The following is a 10,838-nucleotide window of genomic DNA, read 5'->3' as shown; positions in this document are numbered from 1 at the left end:
TATTGTATTATTTATTCAAATCATTCCCTTCTAATTGCTTTGCTTCTTTCAGAGATGTCCTTATTCTAGTAAATGGCAACTCAATCCTTGTTGTGCAAGAAACAAACAAATCAAACAAACAAGAAAACCCCTTGGAAATACACTTTTATCTTTGGCTATTGCTTTTTGCTTAGAATTCACAATCTGTAAGTAAATTCTATTGGCTGTTTCTTACAAATGTGGATTGATCCCAGCTGATTTCTTTAATTTCTAAGCTGCTACCATTCCGTACTGATAATAACTGTAGTATCCTCTTAACTAGTATTCAGTTTCCATGTTTATGTCCCTAGTTTATTCTAAAATAGTGGTAGAAGACTCCTTTTAAAACACATCAGTCAGGGGTCGAGGATATGGCTTAGTAGTTCTGCTGCCTGCCTTCAAGTGCAAGTGCAAGAGCCCAAGTTTGATCCCCTGCACACCCCCACAAAAAAAAAAAGAAAGAAAAAGAAAAGAAAAAAGAAACACATCAGACCATGTTAATTTGGCACTCAAAATCTCCCAGTGGGTTTCCAGATCATGTTGTAAAAGCTAACAAGGCTCAACTTATCCAATCTCCTATTTCTCCTGAATTACTATTTGATCCATCACTTACTTGACTCTAGCCATTCTGGCTTTCTTGTAGCTTCTGGAGTATGTTAGTGTTACAGTGATATTTTTACTCATTCGTGTTTTTGAATAGATTTACCCCAGATACCTGCATGGCTTACTCTGCAATCCTTTGTTTTTGATATGAGATCTGAGGTTTATGAGGGTTTCTCTGTTTAAAATACTACCACAGTTTCATTTTTCTCCATAGTGTTTATCACATCTGGTATCTTACACTTTATTTGTTGGTTTATTTCCATTAGAATGTAGGTTCCACAAAGGCAGGGATAATTGATTTCCCAACACCTAGAAAAATGGCTGGTACGTGGTAAAACTAAGTAAATGTTAAAGTGCTATTTTTGTTTTTTTGAGACAGGGGCATACTATGTAGTTCAGGTTGGCCTTGAACTCACTAAGTAACCCAGGTTGGTCTTTAGCTATGATCTTGCTGCCTCAGCTGCCCAAGTGTTGGGATTACAGGTATCGTTTTAAATTTAAATGATCTGAACTCCCAGCTTGTGTTACTAGTGGTATGAAATTCATCAATTTACTTCAACAGAATCTCTGCAATTCAATTTACATATAATAGGAACATATTCCAAACGGTACTATCCTACAAATTAAACACAACATTAATGAAGGGCTGACTACAATATAGGCATTCAAATATTAATCTATTCATCTCTTTCTTCTTCCCAAGAAAATCTTTAACAATTCTCTAGTTTAATCAGTTTAATTTGAAGCAATACAATTTCCACATTTTCAAAATAGGAAATTAGGGAAATATGGATGCATTGTTTCAAAATTTTTTCTTTGCTTTATGTTTACCTCTGAAGCAACTGTAGATGAACTACATCTGTTTAAGTACAGCACTAAGTTATGCAAGATTTAGAGACCACATTGCCTGCTAAATTGAGCATGCCCCTTTATTAAGCTCACTTTTAAAATCTGAGTATATTTTGATTTTTTAAGGGAAATCATTAACTCTTGAGACATCAGAAATTATATACCAAATGACATTCATATTCCTAATAATGTTATACATAACATATGCCATGTTATCAAATACAGTGGACTGTCAAGTTACAACTGGCATGACATATGAACAACTTAGGTTAATTAGATTAATGGAAGATTCATCTGCCTCTTTTTATCTATACATGTACCAGGTAAACATCCAGATTTCAGCTATATTGATAACCAGCCCTTCCTCAGGAACCAATCGAGTTCATAAGTCAAGGGTCCACTGTGTAATGTACATAAAAATTCTAATATACTTCGTATTTTTCATATTCCCTAGTTTTCTACTTCTGTACTTTCAATTCATAATATTTTTCCTTTCCTTAATAAAAACATTTAAAACTTTTACATTTACTTCTAACCTTTGTTCTCTGGAATACTTTCAAAATTAATAATGTAATATGACTAAGTATATCCAGTAAGAAACCCCCTGTAATTACAAACAGGGGAAATAAGGAATAAAAGAAAGCTACTGACTTAAGAACTCTTCACAAATTTTATAAGATTTTCTATGACAGATGAAAAGACTTAAATGTAAAGAATTGTAAAACTTTTATTTTTAATGTGCTTCAGTCATATTTTTAAAGAATTACACATAATTTATACTTGATCAAAATAAACATAAAATATATTTATAACTCAAGCAGACAACACTTTGTAAAGAAAAAGCCTCTGCTTTATTTAATCCCAAGTTTTCCTGTGTAGTATAAGGAAAGAATTTAAAGTTACACTGTGCCACTAAAGACTAATAGCAATGCTAGGGCACTTTGAATAGGATGTGATTACATAACTTAAATATTAGGGTTATCTTCTTTGCAAAGTCATCTTGCAAACAAAAAGAAGCAGCCCAAATCCGCATACTGTAACAGCCGTGCTCTTCAAAAGTCTACTCTTCCATGTAGATACGTCTTCCATTAATGGTATATGAGTTGGATCATTTTCTCGTTCATTTTGCAACTAATGTTTAGAATGAAAAAAACTGAGTGTATATACACGGAAAATAAAAACATCTTTGATTTTTAAAAAATCCACATTAATCCTGTTGATTTAGATGTAGGAAACGCAAGATTCTTATGGAAGATTTAAAGTGAACAAGACAGTCTTTATTTTTTTTAACCATCAAATTAGTATTGTAAATTATCAGTTTTACATTAAAACATGAGTCTTTTCTTAAACAACTCAGTATTGTAAATTATTACTTTTACATTAACAAATGATCATAGGCTTTCACATTTAAAATGCTACTTTTGTATCATGAGATAAAGTTCCTGAAATGTTAGCTTAAATTTCTATTTTACTTACAAGGAATTATAATTGGCATTTATTTCCTTCTGTATTAAATATCAATTAAGGTCTTATAAAAGAGTGAACTATTCTTATAGCAAACCTACTATAGACAAAATTTAGTGAAAACTGGAAGATCAGATACTGATATTAGAAGTTGAATATTTTATTTAAATATAGTAGCAAGAGCAAATATCAACAAAAACTTATTGGTTCTTTTGGTACATTTCCCCATACACTTATTTGTTGTTTACTGATCTGTTTCTTAAAAAAAACAAAAAACTTTCTTTTATCATTGGTAAACTGAAATATCTCAAGCTTAGCAGCATAATGGTATATTCATAAACTTGGAAGTCTTCATAGTTCTTTAAAAGCAAATCTCAGAAATAGAAGTACATGACTCAGTTTGACTCAGTTTCTACATTTTCACAGAAATTTTGTGCTAAAGAAGCCTTCCTTTGGTGTGGGGAGAGAGAGAGAGAGGGAGACACAGAGGAAGAAAAATAAAAAGGAGGAGGAGGGGAGGGAGGAGAGGAGGGAAGAGAGATGGCTGTTAAGAGGGGGCAGGAAAGGGAGAATAAAATAAGCAGAAACCAAAAGATCCTTGAAAGATAAAAAGAAGCAAGCACATTTATAGAGTGATATTTACTAGAAACATCCTGTGCTGGAGTGGTGATATAAATACTTTAAACATTAGCAGGAATAATGACTTCTAAATTCTAAAGTGTAAATATTTAATTTTAAAAGTCTGCAAAATTAACTTTAAATTTATAGCAGAAAAACGGACTTCATTGCCAATCTCATTAAGAATGTATTCTTGGTCTAACTTCCAAATGGCTTCATTCAGCAACAGATTCCTTTTTGACACTGATGCTCCATTTACTGAATCTTGAGACAGTCATTCCTTTTATTAACCAATTACTTAGAATGACCCTTTCTGACAGGAGCTGTCAGTGTGCTGGTTTGAAAGAGACTGATGTGGTGTTAGAGCCTAGCCTTGACCTCTCCCACCCTCTCTCTTTGTTACCTCCATACACTTTTATCTGTGATAACTCATGTGTTTCTTTCAAAAAATCTTCCGTTATTATTGGTAAACTCTAAAATATTACAAGCTTAATAAGCATGATAGCATAGTGACAAACCTGAAAGCCTTCATAGTTACCTAAAATCAAGTATCATTATGATCATTACTACTTTGGTAAGATTAATCTAAAAAAACTAGTCCATTAGCTTGCTCAAAGATGAAGATTCTGTTGCCCAAAGAACTGTGTCTGCCATTCAAGTGCATTTCAAGGCTAGTCCTTATGCAGAATTGTGTAAATTCTAGGTAGAGAAGGTCACACATGCGAAAAAGTCCTCCTTGTGAATTATAGAAGAAAATTCTCTTTATAGTTCATAATTTAAAAATAAATTTTATAGTAGCTGATTGTACTGTTTGTATTTCAGAGCCACTACATCTCTAAAGCAATGCTTTTTAATTCGTTCATTTCAGAAAACTCTAATTTCATCTCAGTTCTCCCCATCTCTAGTTTGTAAGTTCAAATTGGGGAACACAAATTAATGACCAATCCTGAGGCAAGTATGTCTTAAGTAATTTCCTGCATTAAAAGTTGATGCTTTGCAGGAAGTTTCTATACATGAATACTTCCACATTTTTCTTGGATCCCCATGAAAAACATCATGTTAAGTGCAATCAATACCACTTTCTTTCAATTCTTCCAGATAAGACGGAAGTAGCAAAGATGAATGATGCTATAATTTTTGTGTTGTCAGCAAGTTCAAACTCTATTGAGGTTTTGTAAAACAGGTGCCTGACATATAGCAGGCACTCATGTTTGTTGAATGAATAAAGTCAGAGATAATACAACTGCCAAGATATCTTCTTCTCTAGACAGGAGCTATTTTCTCTAAGAATTCTGAAATATACTGCTCATTTACCCATTTAGAATGTCTCTCATTATTATTTTGTAGAATTTGCTTCACTATTTTCTTACACTTTTGTAAAAAGAAGCTTTTAGCTGGGCATCCAATCTGTAACCCCAGCACTTGGGGAAGCCAAGGCAAGATCATCATAAATTTGAACCTAGATCAAGCAACTTAATGAGACTGTCTCAATAAATAAAAGTAAAAAAAGGTCTGAGGATGTATCTCAGGGTGAAGGCTCTGGTTTTAATCTCTGGTACCACAAAACAAACTCACAAACAAACACCCTTCTTTTAAACACAGGTTGATAGCTAGAGTGAGAGCTTTACAGGTATCAAAGTTACTTATTAAACAGTTCCAAAGAACTAAGAAGTGATTTCTTAACTGACTCAGTGTTTTCCTATATTCTCCTTCAATAAAGGTTCCTATTGCAGCAGCTTAGATCTTGGTATAGCCAATTTTCTTAAAGGGCAAACATCCCTTAAATTTAGATACACACTATTTCTGTATGATTATAAAAGAGCCAAAGCAACACTAAAAAAAACAGCAAGGGGCTGGGGTTTTTAGCTCAGTGGTTCTGCCACCTGCCTTGCAAGCGCAAGGTCCCGAGTTTGATTCCCTAGTACCAAAAAAAAAATTCCCCCAAAAGACAAAACAAAACCAAAACAAAAAATCAGTGAAATTATAAAAGTTAGTGTCTGGCTAACAGAAGAAATATTTCATTCACAACCCTATGTCCTTGAGAGACAATAAATATTCTATTGTGGCTTTCTTGCATCTACACACCCACCCACCCCCACACACATATGTACTAATATATAAATATAACTTATTTTCCAACAAGCAGAAACCTGATTTTCATTATTTTTTTTCAACTGGCTGCACATTATTTTTTTTCTTTTTTTTTTTGGTGCTGATGATTGAATCAAGAGCTTCATGCATACTAGGCACATACTCTACACAGCTTCACCCTCATCTCCTGGCTACATATCATTTTAACATATAAATATATTATAACTTGTTAGTTATTCTATTATGGAACACTCATGGTACCAACAACTTTGGAACAAAGTAATGTACTAATGAAAGACAGAGTTATGTTTGTCATAGTTAGCACAGCTTGCCAGATTATTTTTGAATGGATTTTGCCACTAATTTCATTTAAGAATATAGTTTGGAGCTCTTAACTAGAAAGTTATCACTAGAGTAAGACATTTTTCCTTGCTATTCAAAAACATGAACAGAGCATACTGTTTTACGGTATGCTTTTAACAAACAACATTTAGATATCTCTATCTTCCTCTGGAAACTTGTCTAAGTATTCTGTTTGTCCTTATCAAAACTGCTTCACTATCTAACATCTTTTGCTTTAAAACATTTTCCTGAGTTCCCCCACATTTAAATGTTAAGTACATACCTTCTGAATTAAGTCTTTCAATTTGCAGACCTCTTCATTCAAATCTTCAACGTTGCTAACCAGTTCTTCACAAACTGAAGTAAAATTCCGGGGAGAAGCCCATTCTAGTACTATCTGTTAATATTTTCAAAAGTCACACTTTAAATAATGGATCTGATTTTTCACTTTATAAAAACAAAGATTATACAACATTCTTATACATTAAATTATATAACTGAAGAATTTTTTTTCTCCAGGAAATATCATGGCAACAAATACCACTCAGTAATTTTATATGAATGATAGAATCAGCTGACTGACATTTGTGCACTTCCAAAATATATGTACATATAACTTTCTATATGGAAATCAGTATTGCTATGAATACTTGTAAACAAATTATTTTGTGAAGATTTTAAAAATGACATGATTCTTATATTACAATTATATACATATCATTAAAAAAGTACATTTATATATTTTTACTACAAAAAGCTAAAACAAAACACATGAAAAACTAGTAAGTTTCTTGCTCGTCACTTATACTTTTTCAGTTTAAAATTTCCTTCATTTAAGTAACTATAATGACATAGTTCTTTAATAACACTCAACACACTGTTTTGTTTCAACTTTCACTTTAGCTTTCTGTCACTTTATATTTTAAACAATCAAATCCTCTTTAAAAACAAATGGTAAGCTCAATACTTGGATCAGTTTAATTTTTGGGCTGACTCATTTTTCCTTGAGGGTAAGAACAAAGTTTTTCAACTAATTATGTATCAGTAATACTTTAAAAATTTACTTATTTAGATCTTATGCTGAACAATGTATATAGTTTTATCAGATTATTATTGTTTACTGAGTTATCATGAACTTATCTGAAGTGTTCTTTAGCATTCGTACTTTTATTCACTTAATTTTTGTAGAATACCTTGTGAGAATTTACAGGTAACTCAGTAATGATATTCTGTACAGCTGTTATTAAGTGGCCACACTGTTTGTTTAATTTTAGAAGGAAGTTGAGGAACTCATCACCACTAAAGAAAGGAAACAAAGAAGAATCGTTAAAAGCAATTTACTTCATTCTACTGGGCTAGTTACTAAGGATCTAGTCATAAAATTAAATTCTTTCAAAAATACTTCTAGAATAGCTAATGTGCATTAGAAATTGAAATAGAGATTGAATACAAGAGAAAATTAATATCACAATCTTGACAAGTTCAAGCTTCAAGATGAGATGCAGAGCCACAACTATAACATAAAGGCACAGAGGGAGAAAGAAAACAAAAGAACCAATATTTCAGCATCTACCATGTGAACAATCTGTTTTACTTTTACATTTATTATTTAATTCTCCCCAATAATTTATGTTAATACTAGTTTATAGTTGAGGTATCTAAAACTCTTAATGACTTTGATATCACACAGTATGGTAGGAATAAGGAATTAGAAATACTTCACACAGATAATATTTGAACTAAGCCTGGAGCTGAAGAATAAGTTTGTCAGCTAGGTAAGGGATTCGGGATGGAGAGAACAGGTACAAAATGCAAAAGTACTGGGCAGTATGCATTAGGGTATAACTAAAGTTTAAATTTTGAGAAAGTATAAGAGAAGAGGCTGTGTGTAACATTTAATAAAAGATTCTGCTTTTTTTTATAGTGTAGAGTTATTAAAAGATTTTAAACAGGAAAGTAGAAAATCATGTTTTATATGAGACAGTATATTTGGAGAGTTTGTGGACTAACAGAAAACAAAAATGTAAGTGGAAAGGATAACTGGGTGTTATGGTTTATATCTAGATGTCCCCTTAAAGCTTTATGCACTCATAGGTGTGGCTTTTGGGAGGTGGCTAGATCATGAGTGGTATTAATGTATGTGATAATTTGGTTTAACATAGATCTAGGTGTGGATAATGGAAGTCCCACCCCTGGGTGTGGGTAGCACCACCCAAAAGGTTTGTAGCCTGGATGGGATAAAAGGGAAAGAAAGGCTTGAAGATTGTTGTAGCTGCCTCCTGCCAGTTCTGCAATGAACTATTTCTCTGCAATGCCCTTCTGCCATGCCACCCTGCCTTAAAGTCAGCCAGTGACTACAGAATGAAACCTCTGCTAGCTGTGAGTTAAAATAAACTTGCCTTAACTCTGGGTGTCAGGTATTTTGTCCCAGCGATGAGAAAGTAACTAAGACCCTGAGGGACTTAAGAGAAAAATCGTTCAAAAGATGCTGAAGAAAAGCTTAAAATAAGTATCTGACTTTCTCAGTAGAGAGAAGAGTGACAGCAGTTAAGAAACTTTTAGGAAAGTAAATAGAAAGATTTGGTAATAGAATAGATGAAAACAAAAGGAAGAATGTGGGATGAATTTTAGTTTTTTGGTTTCAGTGGAAGTGGTATGATCAAGCAGGGAACTGAATTTGGGGTCGGGTGGTTGGAGAGTAGGGGATGAAGAACATATTATGGTATAACAACACAAACTGGGATTCAGCTTCCATACTTCCTTTGAAAAAAAAAAAAAAGAAAAAAATGTAGGTCTTTCAAGTGTATTTATCCTGAGGTCTACAGATTTATGAGGCTAGATACGATTCAGAATGAGAGAACATTAATGGGAAAAATTACATTTTTTTATTTTTACTAGCTCCTACCTGGAACTGAGTTTTTCCTTCAATTGTGGACATACACACAAACCACAGTATTAGAAATATCTGTGATTTGGTCAACAAAAGAAACAAAAACAATGATCATGAAGACCACAGAGAAAACAGACACACTTCAAAAGGAGTGAAATGAAATGGTAAAAAAAAAAAGCCATTAAAGGAAATGTAGCATGAGAAGCACAAAATGTGACGTAAAAAGTTGATGTGAACACCAAAATGAAGGAGATGACTTCAAGAAAAAAAAAAGGTTAAGCATGTTAAATAAGTTCACTGATTTTGGGCCATCAGGAGAGCGCAGTGAATAGACTAGTTTCAGTGAAAGGAGCCAATTTACAGAGGAAACTACAAAGAAACTCATACAAACCAAAAGAAAAGTCAGGTAAGGATATAAACAGATAATTCAGAGAAAAAATACGAATGGATAATATGGAAATATGAATAACCTTCAGATGTTACATTCTAGCAAAACGACAAAAAATAAATAGAATATTAACATCGAGAGCTGACAAATGCAGGGATGACCTTTCTAGAGAGCCCTTTAATAGTATGCATTCAAATAAAAATGTATCTAAAATCTATCACTATGGGACAAAAGATATAAATCCAAACAAATTCTTACTAGAACTCTTTGACTACATACTATACTTACTTCACATATTTTCTAGGAGAAAACTTTATAAAAAGCAAGCCGGTTAGCTTCTAATGAGACAAACAGCAAACTTTTCTCTAAGGTATCACTTTTTTTTTCTTTTTTTGGTACCAGGGATTGAACTCTGGTCTTTGGGCTTGCAGGGCAGGTGGCAGAACCACTGAGCTAAATCCCTGGCCCTCTCTTAAGACATCTTGCTAGGATATATAAAGCATTTTCACTTAAGACAAGTTTTTTTCTTACTATCAGGTTGAAAAATTAAGCTTTATAAAATGAAAACTTTATAATCTACTATCTATTGATATATCACTGATCATGAAAAGGACCTTATGTTTGATTTCAAAAAACAAATTAAAAAAGTATAAGCTCTTATTCTATTTGGCATAAAAACAATACTTATAAAAGCATTTCAAAATACATATAATTATTTTATCTCTTTTCTGATCTCTAGAAAGATAATACAAGATATATTTCTACTAAAGCTAATAGCAGTAATTACTTGTATTAATTTTTGTTTCTAATTTACATTTTAGTGTGTAAATACTAAAATTTGTTCATTATCAATAACTACTCAACAAATAATCCATTAATGTAATAAAAATTTAAAGAGCCCAAGAAAATTAAGACCCAATGACAATTGTCACTAAAAATTATTGGGCTGGGGATTTAGCTCAGTAATTCCGCCACCTGCCTTGCAAGCACAAGGTCCTGAGTTCAATTCTGAGTACAAAAAAAAAAAAAAGTAATAGCAGTTATGTATTTCTAGATAGATGATTCACAAATATGTAAGTGGAACAGAAATTTGTCAGCTCTTATTCAGAAGACAGCAAAGAACTGAATAAGGAACTCAATTCAAACAATATTACTAGAAAAAGTCTTCACTAATAAAAGGAATATTTTAACTTTTTGACATATAATTCTCAAGGCCACTGAATATGGATAGGAAGGTTATACAAAACAGTTTCCAGAATACTAAATACATATTATGTGAATGGGGTCTTCCTGATAGAATTGTGCAGTATAAAACCTACACAATTTTACATGGCAGCCCTAATAATTTTTTGCCTATTTAAAATATTCAAAACAAGCAGATATGACATAGGTATAGTAAATTAATTTATTTAATCTAATTATTGTGTGTGTATGTATGTGTGTGAGCTAATTACTACCAGATCCTCTCCCTATCCAGGGATATTTCATTGCTCAATAGCATGAATGCTGGCTATGTAACTTGCTTTGGCAAATAAGATACAACTATGAGTGACCTTATCTTTGGTGTGTGTATAT

The 10,838-nt window shown here is 32.5% G+C and overlaps 1 protein-coding gene across 1 annotated transcript in view; it reads right to left on the bottom strand.

The window, feature by feature from the left end:
* Positions 1–2,321: 2,321 nt before the first annotated feature.
* Positions 2,322–10,838, bottom strand: part of Asz1 (ankyrin repeat, SAM and basic leucine zipper domain containing 1) — a 45,588-nt gene continuing 37,071 nt past the window's right edge. The window contains exons 8-10 of the mRNA XM_010621896.1: positions 7,179–7,284; positions 6,269–6,382; positions 2,322–2,601 (exon numbers count right to left, since the gene is read on the bottom strand). Coding sequence (XP_010620198.1) covers positions 2,449–2,601; positions 6,269–6,382; positions 7,179–7,284 — 373 coding nt within the window. The 3' untranslated portion in view covers positions 2,322–2,448. The remainder of the gene's footprint in view (positions 2,602–6,268; positions 6,383–7,178; positions 7,285–10,838) is intronic.

The sequence above is a fragment of the Fukomys damarensis genome, unplaced genomic scaffold (assembly GCF_012274545.1).
Source record: "Fukomys damarensis isolate Sample0158 unplaced genomic scaffold, DMR_v1.0_HiC HiC_scaffold_4, whole genome shotgun sequence".
Taxonomy (NCBI): domain Eukaryota; kingdom Metazoa; phylum Chordata; class Mammalia; order Rodentia; family Bathyergidae; genus Fukomys; species Fukomys damarensis.
The sequence above is the reverse complement of the archived record's forward strand: the minus strand, read 5'-3'. Positions and strand labels throughout refer to the sequence as shown.